Raw genomic sequence first — 17,595 nt, forward strand, 5'->3', positions numbered from 1 at the left:
GACCGTATTTGGTGCTTCTTTCTACGAGGGCAGCCGTTCGGGTGGACGGCAAAAAGAACTGGGTGCATGGGACCCATTGCAAACGGGTCCCTCTGCCCCTTCCATACGACCGGTGGGTCGATAAAGGACTTGCCGACTCTAAGACTGAATCCGTACCTCGTTCCATCCCTTTCAGCGATGCACGTTTAAAAGAGACTGGTACCGAAAAGGAGAGTGATCGTATTTTGCAAGGACGTGTGTCACCATCTATGCAATTGGACACTACCGAACCTGAGACATTGTTTAAAGACCACACCGTACCTGAGAAGCGACGATACTACCTGAGATCCAGCCCCAGAGACTAATAAAACCTTGATCTAATGTGATTTCCTTTTTCCCCCAAGAACTATTTTTATCTTCCAGCTCTCTCGTCCCAGGGAACTAGCTCATTTTTGATTTTCGAACCGCCATCCGGTTCCGCTGCTAGGGTCGCGGTTGAAGTGTAGGGAGTGCAACCAAGGAAGTTTTAGGTCCACGGTTCTGGTTGGTCTGAGGGAGTCACCCCGGACCGAACGGAGCGCGCTCCCTGGCAGAATCAACCTACCACCGCGGGCAGCAAGTAGAGGATGGAGTTTCCAAGGGTAGAGAGACCTGTCAAGCTTACGAACTTTGAAAAACAGTTGTGTACTATACTGTCCAAGAGAAGATTTTTAATAATATGTGTTATAATGCTGTGTAGCACTGTGAAGCTTATGATTGGTTATGCTCTATTCGTATTTCGAGTTTCCCTATTCTCAAATGACACTCTGCCGACGCCTCCTCCCACTCTCTCCCCACATTCTTTTCACCCTCTACCTGAACACGAGTCTGCCAGAAGGCTCGAATTTGTAAATAACTCTTTCATCCAACTCCTACACCAACACCAGTCTATAATGAACACATCAAACTGTTGGATATGCGGACTCATGCCGCACACGACGGATAAGGGTATCCCATACTTCATCCTGCCATTTAGTTATTATGGTTCTCTGTGGGCTTTTCAGACCATGTTCCTATTCGCCCTAGAACCATACCCGACCCGTTCCACTGAAAGCGATTCCAGTAACAAGGCACTAATAGCAGGGATAAGAAATATGAGTAGAGAGTTCGACACATATCTGACTATCCCCAAAGATGAACTGACTCCATACACTCGTTGGAACGTAACCAAACATGGCGTTTACCTGATCAAGAGACAGGCAGCAAAGAAATCCCGCCCAGTTTGGATAGTGCCCCACCGAGGTCACCTATGTTTACAAGGTATTGGTAGGGATCCCACAGCACAGTTAGGAAAGAGCATTTGCACAGAAACATACGTGCTCGCCTCCCGAACTTCCCCTATACTTTTAGCAGCCAAAGGCACGTATTTCGTCTGCCACGACCAAGCCTATACATGGTTACCCCCTGACTTCTCAGGCACGTGCTTCATCTCATTTCTGCTGCCTCCTACCTACACGGCCCGAGCAGATTACCATCGGACAAGGACAGCTAGAGGTGTCGTGAGTAAAGACGACACCGCGGGTCACGAATTCGCTGACTTCGCAAAAGGTTTTCTGCCATTTTGGGGGCCTATGGTGAACAGCAGGAATATTCGCCAGTTAGCAAGGATAGTTGAATCCGCCGTGACTACAACGGCCGGAGCACTTGGCAATTTGACAACCGAGCTTCAGTCGGATCGACTTATGACCCTTCAGAACCGAATTGCCCTTGATATCATACTCGCCGATCGTGGTGGTGTGTGTAGAGTCATCCAATCCAGTTGTTGCATATTCATCCCTGATAATGCACCGACAGTATACCAGGCCATCTCTAAACTACATGAAATATCTGGTTCCCTTCACGTTGAGAAAGGGGATTGGTCCTTGCTAGGGTGGTTCTGGGGACTGATCGCTGCCTGGGGATGGAAAACGCTAATCTTCATTGGGATGATCTTAACACTTCTGTTTATGTTCTGCCTATGTGTCCAGTGCGCTCCTGCACTCTGTGGCCTCTGTGCTACTTCAAGTGTACGGAAGCCTGCGTCAAGGGACGAACTAAGCAACAGAATGATGTTACAGCAGCATCTCCACGAATTCCTTCATACAGATTTGGACTCGGATTAACATGAGTTATTGCCTTACATAAGGGCAAAAGGAGGGTCTGTGGTTCTGAAAATCTGGACCCTATTGTTATCCCAATATCGAGGTCCAATACCCGTGTCACAAAATATCAACGTACCATGACGAATTTAGTGTCCGTGAACCGATAATGATTAGGACATCATTCCTATGTATTTGCGTGACAATCGAGGGTTGCCAACACCCCTAAATCATAGTTTCCATCCCAATCCCTTAGACTCCATTTTGTGAACGGCATCCATCTTACGTCTTGCCCTCATGTTAAGTCAATTAAAGGTCGAGCTTGATCCAAAAGGACACGTCCACCTTCCCTGACTTCCCCCTGACCTGTCCAAACTGACTCCATTGCCTTAAGCCAAACCTGTTTGGGCGGCTCCCCGACCAGTGGCCGAATACGATAATATCGACACTTAACATTCCACAAACCATTCACCCCATACAGAACATGCTTTCTACAAACATGCACCTGTCCATACTTCTTCTTTATGGCCAGTTTTATGACTGGGTGGTACCTGCCTTTATTGGTGTTTCATCGATATCTGATGGGAGTCCCGGATCTTGCTGGGTAATCTGTCATGAACTGGACATCTAAAATGTGGGCTTGCTTACGTGACGCCGCACTTTGTATTATTGCAGAAATATGTTTACAGCCATATCATAAACTCAAGAATTCTTGCTTGAAGCCATTATTTCTGTATAAAAGGAGAAGACTCGTTCTGTAAAAACGAACACGTACAGTCTCCTGAGAATACATGACCCGTGTTTGTCGTGCTTCTAGGACACGTGTTACTTGGTAGCTACCAATAAAACTTGATCTCTGACTGCGACTAGAAGACTCATTGTTTCTGTGGTCCGGAACAAGGGAGAACTCAGAGGTCTTCGGGTGTTGTCCCCTGGCACCACCGGGTTCCTAAAAACCCGGCACCTCAGTCTACCTAAGATTATATAAGGCCTATTAACAAAGTACATTTTGTAGGGCGTTTAGTTGTACTGCAGTTATACTACTCATACTATAAAATTCTATTCATAAGCCTACATGCGGAGATCTCCGCCTCTCCTATCTTTTGTGTGCAGCAACCTCTGCCCCCACTGCACAACAATACATTTTTGTTGTAAATGTAGAAGGTAGAGGGGGGACCGGCTGGACAATCAGGACTAGTTCCTATTAAATGGGAGGTGCTTAAGTACAAGTAAGGAGAGCTTTATGGGTGACTATGGAGGTGTTTAGGGAGAGACGTGCACCTACTCATAAAAGAGTAAGTCTACTCCTATTCACAAACTGCACTTCTAAAAATACTACACTCAAAAAGGTCCAAAAAAAAGTAGTAAATGTACTCTATCTCAGATCTTGAGTAAGTCCAGCACCACACATGGCCAACCACTGATACTGCAACACACTCCCACAGATATTGATGGAGACAGGGACTTACAATAGCATCCAATATGAAAAGAAATAATTTAATTTAAAATTTCTTTTTGAAAAAAATATTCAATTTTATTTAATGTTACTATGTATACAAAAATAAAAAAAGAAATATTATTGTAGCGTAAAATATTTTAAAATTACACTTTTTCTTTCAAAAGTGAACATCATTTTTTTCTTGAAAAATAATTCCATTAATTTAAATTAATTCTTTACATGTTTTTTAGTACCTTTTACTACTTAATAAATAAATATAGACCTTTTGCTTGAGGTGGCATCTTTAAACTACATCTGTAAAATCTTTTAAACTTAATTTAATATATTTAATTATTTCCAATTGTTATTCATAATTAAGTTAATAGTGCTTTACCATTTTCTTTGTATTTTTGTGTTACATTAAAAATAAATATATAACATTTATTGAATTAATATTTAACATAAAACAATGTAAACAATTTTTTATGTTTAAATCTTTTTTATTGATAACATTTGGCGTATGCATCAAACAGTGCGGCTAGTGATGAGCTAAATAGATCATACATGTACAACAGAACGAAAACCCCCAACCCAACTCCATCCCCCCTCCCTCCAGAATCCCTCCCCCAGGGCCCACCCCACCCCAGTCCCCGACAGTGTGGAGCTAATGGAGCAGAGTCGAGACTCCCCATATATTCTACCTGGTAATGCAAGTTCAGTGTTAGCATGCAGAGATGCTTTGAGACATAAAAGGCGCAAGTATTTGGGACAGTTAAGTTCCTGCATTTCTGTGCTAAGTAGGGAGAGGAATGGGTGCCAGAGATCCGCGAAGGAGGCACAGTCTCCCTGAAGTGAGATGGATATACGCTCCATGCCCAGTATATGCCACATTCTGTGTAACCCCCCTGATAGGTAGGAGTCCGGTCTGTGCCCCAGTGTGATAGTATGTTGCCATTTTCTTGCCTTAGCCATTTGGTGCCTTCAGCCTGTGAGTGGGTCATTTGTGTGTAGTTGTCAGTTGGGCTTTGTGTATAACCCTTAGACAGCCACTCACAATAGGGAGCCTAGGTATGCCTGGCAGCGGCGGCCAGCACAGGTAAGCGCAGTTGGGTGGGGAGGCCGCAGCGGTGGGAATTCGACAGACAATAGAATAGGTATTATTTATTTAATTCATTATACCTATTCCGTCGTCTAACGACTTCCTGCCCCACCTCACCGTGTTTACCTGTGCCGGCTGCCGCTGGTGCCTGGATGGGCCATCACTGGCAGGGTGGGAAGAAGGAGCTCAGCCCAGCCCCCCTTACACTTGAATAGGCTATGTCCTGCCTCCACACAAAGAGCTGCAAATCCTTTGTAGTTAGTCTGGACCCAGGGCAAGGAAGGCAGAGCACCTGTGCACCTCAAAGGCATGCCTCTAGAAGCTTCTCCTCGCTTTAAAGGCACAACTGGGTATAAATATTGGACCTCAAACACCAACTCTTCAGTGCACTTGTGGATACTCTGACAGTAAGAACGACTGCTGTGATGCTGATAGGACTATCAATTTGCTGCACTGCTGCTCTGAATAACTGCTGCCCTGCTGTGCTGACCTGCTACTTGTTGCCCTTTTTCCTTGGTGAAAATGACTGGACCTGTTCTGTTGAACCCTGGAATCCAAAGGGCTAGTTGGCTGGCCTTCTGACTAGATGCTCAGGGACAGAAGACTCCAGCAACTTTGAACCCAGCACCCTGACTCTCTGCCGTCTGTGAGTCCTACCCTATCAGGTGGTGCCACCCAGTCATTGACCCTTGGAAGTGAGTTTGAAGGTGCTCTGCCAGCCCAACAATGGACCCAGCAGAACTGATACATCTCCTCTGCAGCACGGCTCATCTCCAGCTGAACTGACTCATCACCCTTGCTGTTCGAAGCATCGCCTTTGGAACCAATGCATCTCATCTACTCTGAGTGTTCTCCTGATGCAAAGGATTCTGTATCGACCCTGTAGCTGCGTCAGAACCACCACCTGTGTGAAGCTTTCCCAATGCAGGCCAATGCTTCTCTCGTTTACTGCAGCCTTGACGATGATGCCGATTCTTGGACCATAACCTTCCAGCTCCTCCGAACCAGTGTATCACCTCGACTGGGCGAAGCATCCTCAATGCCAAACTTTGGATCGCAATCCCTTGTCAAAGGGACCCTCAACGACTATGCGATAGCTTGCACCCCTCTTCACCTCACCTTAGAACCAACACATTGCCTTGCCAGCGCAATGCATCTTTGACATGGAACCTCGCAACACTCCACAAACCTGGATTTAAGGTACTCTTGTTCCGTGAGCCTAACTGGGTCCCTCTAGCTGGCCCATGCTCCCTTAGGGTCAGTTTGAACTTGTTATTCTGATGCAAAGGATTCTGTATCGACCCTGTAGCTGCGTCAGAACCACCACCTCTGTGAAGCTTTCCCAATGCAGGCCCATGCATCTCTCATTTACTGCAGCCTTGATGATTATGCCAATTCTCGGACCATAGCCTTCCAGCTCCTCGGAACCAGTATATCGCCTCGACTGGGTGAAGCATCCTCAATGCCAAACTTTGCATCGTAATCCCTTGTCAAAGGGACCCTCAACGACTATGCGAGAGCTTGCACCCCTCTTTACCTCACCTTGGAACCAACACATTACCTTGCCAGCGCAATGCATCTTTGGCATGGAACCTCGCAACACTCCACAAACCTGGATTTAAGGTTCTCTTGTTCCGTAAGCCTAACTGGGTCCCTCCTACTGGCCCATGCTCCCTTGGGGTTAGTTTGAACTTGTGACTTTGTCCTGGGCCGGCATGACCAGATATCCACAGTTGGCGCTTTGTGCTTTTTGCCACTATTTTCTCTGAAATCTTTAAACCAGCATATGTCTATGTGAGGAGAATGAGTGCAGCGCCGACTGGAAACAGCTGTCGGACGGGCAAGCCACTTCCACCCAGCTGATACCATTGAGCGGTCTAGTCGCAATCAGAGCCAACGGGGAGGAGCCGGTGACGTCAGCGGAAAGGGATATCCCAGGAAGCAGACCAGCCGAGGGAGGCGAGTCGATTCGGAGGAGGAAGCAGGCGTGGAAGGCGGAAATGAGTGACGAAGGAGATAGCGGCGAGGATGAAGTGCGAGGAACAACGAGGAGTCCAGAGAATATTGGCGATGTAACGTGAGGACCCAGCAGGCTGTGACAGGGAGAAGCCACTCTGGGTCCCTACGTCATGGCCCTGGTGACGGATTGTGGCTCAAGGCGAGTACCGCTCAGGGGATCGTTCTGGTGGGGGTGGTGGGGAAACACTGGCAGTGGAGATACACAAGGGTTGTTTTAAGCACGCACTACTCCCTCATGGTCCTTTTCCCTTGGTGGCGGTAGCACAGATTAGTAAAAAGCCCAGAGAGCCCGGTTTTAACCCCAACCTGTTTTCTCTCCCTTTCCTACCACGACTTGAGAAGGAGAGAAGAGAGCGAGAGGCCCAGAGTCCAGGACACACTACACCACCCGGACAAGCAAGAGAAGACCACTGAAGAAGAGGAAAAGGAGAGGATGTCGCCCTAGTGATTTTTGTTCTTTTATTTTTTTTGACCCATCCTGAAGTGCCACAGCAGAACTGTTGTGAAGCCCAATACTCTCCTTCGGGGAAGACCTATAGTCACACTATAAAAAAATAAACCCGGTTACCCCACTATTGTGTTCTGTAGTCCCTCTATTTCCCTTCTTGGGTGCCCACACCCTACAGTCTAGTTCTACTGATTTAATATGTGCCATTTTGGTCTTGTTTAATTTATTAAATAGAACTCAATTTTTTTAACCTGTTGTGGGATTCCTTTTTGTGTAGTGTTTTTTTTTAACTTTATTACTGTTTTAAGTGTTGCACAAGTACTTCACACATTGCCACCAAGCCTGACTGCTGTGTGCCAAGCTACCAGGGGGTTGAGCACAGGTTAATTTAGGGTTGGCTTGTGCCTCACCATGACAAGGATTGTGGTTGCTGCTTGATCTGGGCTCACACCCCAGTCAATCAACAAGTCAATTTCTTACAGTCACTGTTTTTCCATCTTTATCGTCTTTCGTCTTTCCACATGTATTTTTTTGTCTCGTGCTCTGGATCAAAGTCTAATGAGGAAAGATAAGTGCTGGTCCCCAAAATGAATGCCGGTGGACCCAACTTGCAAATTGGTCACATTTGGAGACCTGAACATATTGAGCACAAGCTTTGGCAAAGCCAATAAGTCTGGCTCTAATGTGCTAATGTATTTAAAGAATCAAATAAAGGCATACACAAGAGTGCACTATCATTGATACCTGTCTCTTTCTGGGCTTCTTAAATCTGTGGCCTGTGTTTTTTACCCCCACCCTCCAAGCTGCAGTGCTTTTGTTTCTTATTACTCAAGCTTGCATTGCTGGCGATATGAAGCGGTGGTTGTTGCAACACTAAACTCACTTTCTGACTGGACTCTAGTTGGTAGGAATCCAAGTGACTCAAGAATAATATTGAGACCTGTCAAAATTACTGATTGCTTCTTTTTTCAATATTTCATGGTTTAAAACTGCAGGGTAAGAATTAAGTGTCATGCAGGTACTTGTTCGAAATGATTTCCACACTGGAGTCTTTTCACCTAAAGTACTGCTTTAAAATTAAATATTCATCAAGTTATAATCATTGAGAAATTGTTAGACCTAGGTTTTTCTAGACTACATAGGGTAGCCTGGCACAGAGCAGCATCAGCTAAACCCCCTCGAGGCTTTGTGTAGTGCTTACAATCTCACCCGCAGTAACCCAGTGAATGACCAACCAAAATAATGACACCACACCAATTTAGAAAAATACCGGTTCCTTTTATAAAATTCTTTGATGTATCTTTCTTTCCTTTAGAGCCGGGTTTCAGTTTCAGATCATTTAACCTTATCACATTCAATTATTGGTTCATCGCAAAATTCATTTGGCAATTTCAGTATTTCTCTACCCCCAAGTATGAAGGTCACGTTGAGAAATCCCTACAACTTAGAGTTGCAATCTCTTACATTCCCCATCTATTCGGGTTGATAATTAAACAGGCTTCTTTACAATAAATCATATCTGGTACATTACATTTCGCCAGGTGCAGCTCCCCCGCACAGCTTCATACAATCACGATTAGGCGCTGGTGCGAGTAGTTGAATTACTGGAGAAGACAAGCAAGATATTACATCCCTGAAGAACAGCTCTCAACACCCTACAAACTTATTAAACCACTGAGCCCATCAGAGTAAACACAGGTGCTGCCAGCCTTTCGGATATCGTGTCCTCCACCCTCCAGGATGTTCACCACCAATCACCTTTTGTTCCCCCAGAACTCTCTGGTGATCCCCACTTGGTTCGCTACCTCCCGTTTCCCTGAAGCCCCTCGGCTTCCAGCTTACTCTCCCTCTCAAGTTCCGTTATGGGCAGGTAGTTTCTCACATGGATCACCCCCTCACTGAGAGGATTGTCTCGGGTTTGCTATATCTCCTAAATGAGTGTCACACAGGTAATTTGCTGTCTCATTACGTGTCCCCGGTTGTTCAGCTACTTGGGGTAAGTTCCGGCAGGGACTCGTTTGCTCCTCCCCGCCCGACCACTCTCCCACGCTTACTTGTGGTGTCTTGGCTTCTCTGCCCACTTGTGCTGCGTTATACGAGTGTCGGCGGCCACTGTCTCTCCCTTGAACCGCTGCTCCGTTACCGCTGCCTCAGTCCGCCGCTTCGAGCCGCTTCCTGATCCTCGCAGACGCTCTCCTCAGGCACGAAGGCTCCGCCCCCATCCGGCCTCCTCCTGCAGTCTCCCCGCCTCTTCCGACGCTACCTCAGGTTCCTCCGGATGGCAACACGGTCCAGCTGGGCTCTTCCTCCTCTTCCGATCCCACGACAGGGATCCCACACGGCAGTGGCGCTTCCTTCGGGTAAGGTCAACAGCCGGTTCCGCCGCTTCTCTTCACAATGTGGACTCCGGGCTCATGTGCTGCAGTCGCGGCAGTTTTACCTCCTTGACCCCTGATTCCTTTACCATTCAGAGTGTCACTGTGTCCAGGTTCGCTTCCACTGCACACGTGCCTTCAGGGCAGGACTTCACAGGTCACTTGAGAGCCACGCTGCGAGAGTCACTGATGGTTATAAAACTTGCCACGGAGTCTTCTGTTTCTTAATATGGTTGCTGTGGCAGTGGGGTTTGGTCAGCCTATGAGGGGTCACTTCCCAGTAGAGCAACAGCCGGCCCCAAAGGTCTTGTCACTACTAGTGTGATATCCTCCTCCTCAAGTCGCCTCTCTCCGCACTGGTCACTTCCAATACTGTCCCAAAATGGCTCCCTGGTCACTGGCCTTTTATAGGCTGGCCTCAGACCCCTGGAAGCTACTAGTTCGTTCTGGAACCTTCCTCATGCTAGCCTATGGGTCTGCCACCCTTAGGTGACCGTTATGGCAGTTAGTAGCCACCATTTTAGGAATCATGTTCTAACAGTTGCTTTCTGTGAGGAAAACTAGGCCTTGGTAAAACAATAGGCCCAAGAAACACCTAGCCCCCACGAGAACACTGGAAAAATTCTGGTGGACATTAAAAAAAAGAAAATACATAACTGGATTCACTGGAATGCCAAAGGGGACAAAATAAATAATAATTGTGAGGGAACTCACAGGGGCAGACAGGTCTAACAGAAATCATTTAGGAAAATGTGAATATTGTTACTGATGTCACCACAGATGCATGCTCCCATGTCATCCTTCCTTGGTACTGTACAGCAACAAGCCAAGACCTCCTTCTTGGTTGTCCCTTGAATTTTTGCTTGCCTTTGTCTTCTTTAAATAGGTATGGCTACATTTTATGCTCAGGAAAAATGTGCCTCTCCAACGTGTCACCTCCTCTTTCTTTGTGGGCATAAATTCACTGGATGATATTAAAGTGGATTTTTGATTTGGAAACCTCCCTCATGGGATTTGTTTTGGACCCATTGCTTTCCAATGGCAGTGTATTCATTCTTCCCGTGATAATTAGTAAATGAATAAGCATGAAATAACTATTGCAAGCATGCAAAAGAGTTGATTCTCAGACAAATTCTATTTATCAACTTTATTTAGTTCATTTCTGACCTTACAAACCAAGAATACATATGTAACCAACAACAATAAGGTTAATGATGATCTGGGAGACAATACATAATTCTTGAGCTGTGATTATGTCATAGGAATGTCTTTTAAATGTCAGAGACTAGCGTTTAATTCTAGACATGTATTTTCATTGGCAGAAAAGCTGTTATCAATTACTCGGTATGAAGTATCGTTGTATGAAGAGTCTGTGGCAATGAAAAGACATTTTAAAAATTAACATTCATCGTTGACAATTAACAGAAATTTATGTGAAATATTCACAGTTCAAGGACTTCATTTTATCTCTCAGATAATCAGTTATCGCGATATTTTTGTTGGTGACATGAAGCTTTACCACTGGGAGATTACCAGTGATCTGAGAGTTTAGCGCAGAGACAGATTTCTGTTACTGATTGACTGTAAATGTATTACCAATGCACTATGTGGTACATAAATTACCCTAAAAAGCAGCGTTTTTTTTGCATGAGTTTATTGGTGTGAAAAAAACGAGTGATCTAATTGGCATTCAACAATTAACGTTTTTAAATGGTCCTGAACTGCCATTAAGAAGTTCCCAAATGGCACAATATTCTTTACATTGTGAAAGTGGCAATTCACATATAGAAAAAGTTAAAGGCCTCTTAATTAATTTATAGTATTTTGGATTCCTGTTGCAGAGCTGTAGTAGGCATTAATGATCGCAATTACCCCCCTCCCCACCCACCGCCCCAAATTTAACAAGCCATCCCCAAATGATCTAGCTGCACCCCATTGGTAATCTTCAAGACAACAGTCGCTTGCGTGCTTACCTTTTGGACCAATGGGTCCTTCTTTTCCAGCTTTTCCAATTTCTCCAGAATCTCCTTTCTCCCCTTGATCACCTATTGATAGAAAGCAAACAAGGCACTAAGCAGCCACTAGTACATCCTACAGGTTACTTTTTATAATTTCTATGTCCAAAACTGCACATAGACTCAGTGCCAGGATATCCTCTCGGGTGATTTTGAGCTTTGCAAACTAAAATAACAGAACACAACTTGACATTTGGGATAAGGCATAATGTTGCTCTTTTACCAATAGTACCTTCCAGTCTGTTGAGATTTTTTTGTTGAAAAAGGTTTGCCGTCATTGATGCTTTAGATGTGGAAATGTGGCTATTCTTACAGAAAAAAGAATGATTTAAGAATATGGTTTAAGTTTTAATAACCGAGCAGGCTCCGGGGTGATCTCATAAATGGTATGGTATGGAGATACGCATCGATTTGCCATGGTTTTAATCACTTCCCCAAGTTAATCAATGACAGTGAAGGGTAAGCGAACCAGGCCGCACTGTTGTGGTACAATAATTGACACAACCCACTGAAGTGCATACAAAGAACACACAGATTATTGCAGACTTTGAAACTACCCTTGATTTGTTTGAGACAGTTGCGTACTGTGATGAAAGCAGTCTTTGGTCGGATGAATGCTACATGTGGAAAGATGTTTACAAACTGATTTTATGCCTCAGCATCTTGAAACCACATGTTGTTATTGCTGCTGCTCATCACTTGGGGAGCGCGCTTCTGACATTGGTGTGGTCTTACAGCCTGTGTAGGCGGGTATTTTCCATGTAAGTGAGGTGTTGTATTTACCTGATTTAGGGCTAGGACTGACTTCTGCCATTACGAGTGTTAGCAGAATGAACACTCTTTCCCTAAAGGTAGTATCTGTTTTACAGCGACCGAGGGCCTGAGCCCCCCTTGAAGCAATGCCCTGAGCTACTGGTCTGCAGCTGGGTGGGGTCTGCAAGAGCCACAATTACTGTCTCGGTCTAAAACACTCATTCATCAGAAACACCACAAAGTAAACCCCTTCTCATCTCCACAACTGTGTGAGCTGAAACGAGGGTTGAAGGGAGAAGTGGTTTCGAGTTTGTTCAGGCGATGGGAATATTTGATTCTAGTATTGATAGAGAGGCGGGAGGGAAGGAAAGCAGCCAGATGGGCAGTCGATTAAGAAGCCAACAAAGACCATGTTAATGCACATGGCTACCAACCAAGCAAAGCTAATTTTTGGAAACTGATTTTCAATATACATCACTATGGGCCAGATGCATGAAACTATTTTGCGTTCTCAAACAGCACGAATCGCGAAATTCGGCCATTTGCAAATGCAAAAAGGCCTTTCCTTATGTGTGAAAGGCTTTGTATTTGCAATGTAGGTAATCGCAAATTTTTGCAATTAACTAAATTGCAAATGGAAATAGGGAATCGCTATTTGCAAATCCCTAAAGCACATGTAAAAAGCTTTTCCTAAATTTGAACTGTGCATTTAGGAAACACTAATTATCATCAGCTTCAAGTTGATGGTAACCATGTGCAAACTTTATAAAATGCACAAAACGGCATTTTTCAAAGTGCAGTTTAGCATACACATACCCATAGGGCATGTATGTGCTTTACATGTGCACACTTTCTTTTTTTGGGGTGCTTCAGAGGGGCCTTAGGTCCACGAGAACCTTTGGCTTTGCCTTAGCTAATTTGCGATTACTAATTAGGTAATTGCAAATTAGCAAATGCAAAATCATTCGCACTTATGGACCTTGCAGCACATAGGAACTAATGGAGTAATATTACCTAATAGCGAGTCGCTATTTACTGAATCGTTATTAGGTAATATTAAGGAATCACAAAATCTTTGGCGATTCCTACATACATCGCATTTTGCGATTCCCAAAAAGCAATTCGGTAACAATAGCTATTTGAGAATCACAAAATGATTTTTTGATACAACTGGCCCTATCTCTTATACCATTACCCAAACACATTGGCCTTATGTCTCAAAACAGTTCCAACAGCACACATTAGTGCGAACACCTCACACTATGCACTGTCCAAAATAATTATTCAATATCTGATCAGAAACAACACATACCAAGGTTGAAAAAAAAGTAGACACCAATGGACTCTGGACAGAATCTATTGTTTCTCGGTGAGTCAAACTTTAACTGTGGCTAGTATTTCAAAATGGTCAGTATATACCGTTTCTGTCACAATTAATGTGTGCTATGACAGGCATTGCTTTGCCCGATTTCGGTCATGTGATGCTCCTATGGACCTGGCTCTAAGATTTAGTTGTCACACACATCTGAGTTGGTCGTCCTTCTTTAGCAGAGTTGCTCCCAGCCATTGACTCAAAGCACATTTACCAGACCTTACACAGGTGTTCAGTCTTTTCCTTGCATAAGTAGCATATTGCACATCTTCAATATACATAAAATGAAATATAAGCAAAATGTCAGGGCGCTTCCACTTACTAGTTATTCAAGCATCCAATACAAATTTCCCAGTTCCTAAGACACAAAAAAAATACAAACCAAGATGGAGGAAAGTGAAATTACAAAAAACACTTCTGACTCTCGTTAAAATACAAGCTTTTGCGATGCAATAGGTCTTGCATTTCTAGATTGCAAATGATAAAGTTTTTTGTTTTTTTAAAGACCCCAGCAGTAGCATAATCAATAAGATCAAATCCACGAAGCAGCGAAAGGGTGCAGTACAACTGGTGTCACTGTGGAGTTATAAAGGGCCCTCTATTAGCCATATAAGGTACTGCACCCTTACTTTTTTAACAAAACAAAATCTAACAAACATTATGATTTGCAACGCCGACAGCTCACACTTTCAGCACAGGATAGGCTTGCTTCAGCCTGATAATAGAAGCCCAGCAGAGGCGATGGAGGCTGTGGAACTGAGCTGCTGACCCAGAGTCACAGGCTCTTAGCTTTGCATCAAATTGAAGCACTAAAGAGTCATGGGGCCCAGCAAGATATGCCGCTTTAAGAAACTCCATGCAGAGAGGCAGGCCACAGATGTTCACGAGAAATAGTGACTCTGTCTGGACTGCCCACTACCACCAGCTTTATTCAGAGATCAGCTTTGAGTGACAGCTGCTCTGAATCAAGCACTAAAAGGCAAGCCCACCTTTTCTTTGATGAGGGCGGGCTGCGCTGCATGTATAGAGGAGTTGAAGCCTCCTGCTTTAATCAGAAATGATGTAATTGTTGGCTCTCTCCTCTCAACCCAGGGGACTAGTAAAGCCCCAGAAAGTTTCCAAGCGTATAAAAGCTTGTCATAGGGAGAGAGGAATTTTGAAAGCCTGAATATAACATTTAAAGTGCAACGTTGCGGCGTGCACTTTTTGTTGAGGCCAAGGAGGGGGAGCGATGGTTAAACTAATAACTAACATCACAGCATTGAAAAATGCAAAATAAAAATGTGTAAAAGTTGATGTAGGAAAGCCGCACAGCAGAAAAAAGGACCGTGGCCGTCCTGTTAAATCTGAAGTGCGGTGCATTATAAAAATATATATAATATTTAAACCATGGTGTGTGGCAAGAGCTTTTTGTTGTAGCCAAGGAGAGGAGTAGCGTTAAACTATAAAAAGAGTGCTCAGACAGTAATAAATTAGATGACGAGTAACATCACATGTAAGAGGGGCAGTCCTCATGGGAGGTTACAAAAGTAAAAAAGGAGAGACTAGTAAACATATTAACCAATGAAAAGCAGCAATTTGCAAAGGACAGTCAAATGAGCCAATTAAAAAGATGAGTGTTGCTTAATGCCCATATCCTGAATATAGCAAACACAAGATGGACAGTGTGATGAAACATTTCAACCACTCACCCCCAGTCACAGATCTGGGTTTAACCCATTGTTCTTTTGCTCACTATGACATCCCAGCTTAGACCAAGCCCTATACAAATCAGTCTTGACCATGTTCCTCATGGGAACATCCTGGCCCAAAATGCCCCACCAGGACCTCCATAAGCCAGAAACAAGTCTCCTGGGACCGGTTTCGGGTATTACCCATCTTCAGCCAGGCTAGCTTGAATCCAATGGTACAGTGAGCACGGGACCCACTTCTGGTCATACCCCTTACCATTTAGGGTGAACATAGCAAACACAGCAAGACGATGGACGGAGTGCTGAAACATTTCAACCACTCACCCCCAGTCACAGATTGTTGCTGTAACACTTTTTGCCCTAAGTGGAATGGGTATGCCCAGATGTGGGTCCCTTGCTTGCTGTGCCACTGGATTCAAGCTAACCTGACCAATGAGGGTTGATACCCCAAATCCGGTGCCAGGATGCTTGTTTCTGGTCCAAGGAGGACCTGGCATGGCAGTTCGGGCTGGAATGTTCCCATGAGGAACAGGGTCAAGACTGATTTGCACATGGCTGGGTTCAAACTGGGGTGGCGTTGTGGGCAAAAGAACAATGGGGCAGATTTACAAGCCCCTCGCGACACTTTTGCATCACTTTTTACATGGGAAGAGTGACGCAAAAGTGGCGCAAGGGGCTTGTAAATCTGCCCCAATAGATTTAACCCTGATCGCGTGACTGGGGGTGAATGTTTGATTCATTCAGCATTCTGTCCATCATTTGTTGCTGCAGCACATAACCTGAATGCAGCATGTCTCGAAGAGACAGTGCAAGCACTGCCTAGGCGAGACCTAAAAACACAGACAAAAAAACTTTACCAACTGAATTACATACGATAAGAATTAAAACATGTGACAGTTTTATATGCAGAAATCATATCACTTTTTATAGATGAGAACTATTTGACCATTGGAGACAAACTTATTTTGTCTGCAAACAGTAATAATTCACGTGGCAAACATCGCATAAAAGTTAGAAATTTGAGAAAAAGGGATTTCTAGTTGCACCATCCATGAGACAAATGATTAATAACAGATCCTGTACTTTCAGGAAATCACCCCACAGAAGCTCAGCTTGCTAAATCTGCAGTTCAAAGCTAAGGATTTTCAGTCTTGGCTTTTGACTATAACTTGGTCTTGATGAAAGTAATATTGTGGTTGTTTATACTGGAAGGAGTGTCGGTATGGCATCTGCTGTTACGCAGGAACAGAGGCATAGAATATAATAGGTTTGGGTCTTGTTCTTCCTTAATTTTTTGTTTAACTCTGTTTATTGAACATTTTCATTTAGATAGCATAAGCATCATCAACATCAACACAACACTATATTGAACGTACAAGAATCTAATGTATTTAAATACAGCAGAGCGTGTTAGCTAATGTATACTGTAGAGCACATTACGTACGGTCTATAAAAACATATGGCTGTATGGGTGAAGTGGAGTAACAAGCCCCTCCCAGCTTCTGCTGTGCTTGGGGGGAGGGTTAGCTGTAGGGGGCCCCTCAGCACAGTACCCTCACCGGAGAGCTCCTAATTGAGTCCATGTACCTTGCAGGTGTTTCGTTACCCACTGTTCTGGCAATAATGCCTGAGGTTAAATCAATGTGGTAAGCCCATACAAATAAAAATATTCCGTTAATTCTAGGCAAAGGTGCAAAAACCTAGGGGCATATTATCAAGAACGGCGTTACAATTATCGCCGGGTTAGCGGCAGGAAACTGCAGCTAAAGGGGCGATAATGGGCTTGGTAATATGCCCTTGTGAATTCTCAAAGAAGCCCAGGTTCTGGTGTGAACCTGGGCTTCTATGGGAATTCACAAGGGCATATTATCAAGCCCATTATCGCCATCCTTGATATTATGGCCCCAATAAACCTTAAACAGGGAACAGGCCTGCAGCCCTCTAATAATCTAAAACGTGCCATTTTGCAATACATCATCACATGAATGAAACAAAAGAGCTGGTGATGAATAGTCAGAGCGAGGCATTCAGTAGATTTTGCAATCAGTGCGCAACTAGGGAGCCTATTTCTACGTGGAGTCTAATGATCATCCAGGGGACATAACTGTGTGCAAGACAGTACTTTGGAAATCATCAGGTTAGCGTCCCAGCAGGCTGTAGCATCCCAGCAGGCTGGGACGCTGGCGGTACTTACGTACACCTATTGTGTCTTTCCATTTGTAAGACACAATGCTTGAGCTCGCTTGGTCATGGGTTGCTCCTGGGCAGCGAGCATAGCGGAGACAGACG

At 44.5% G+C, this 17,595-nt stretch overlaps 1 protein-coding gene across 1 annotated transcript in view; it reads right to left on the reverse strand.

The window, feature by feature from the left end:
- COLEC10 (collectin subfamily member 10) overlaps positions 1-17,595 on the reverse strand; it is a 333,099-nt gene that overhangs the window by 237,939 nt on the left and 77,565 nt on the right. The window contains exon 2 of the mRNA XM_078685563.1: positions 11,449-11,520. Coding sequence (XP_078541689.1) covers positions 11,449-11,520 — 72 coding nt within the window. The remainder of the gene's footprint in view (positions 1-11,448; positions 11,521-17,595) is intronic.

The sequence above is a fragment of the Lissotriton helveticus genome, chromosome 4_1 (assembly GCF_964261635.1).
Source record: "Lissotriton helveticus chromosome 4_1, aLisHel1.1, whole genome shotgun sequence".
Lineage (NCBI taxonomy): Eukaryota > Metazoa > Chordata > Amphibia > Caudata > Salamandridae > Lissotriton > Lissotriton helveticus.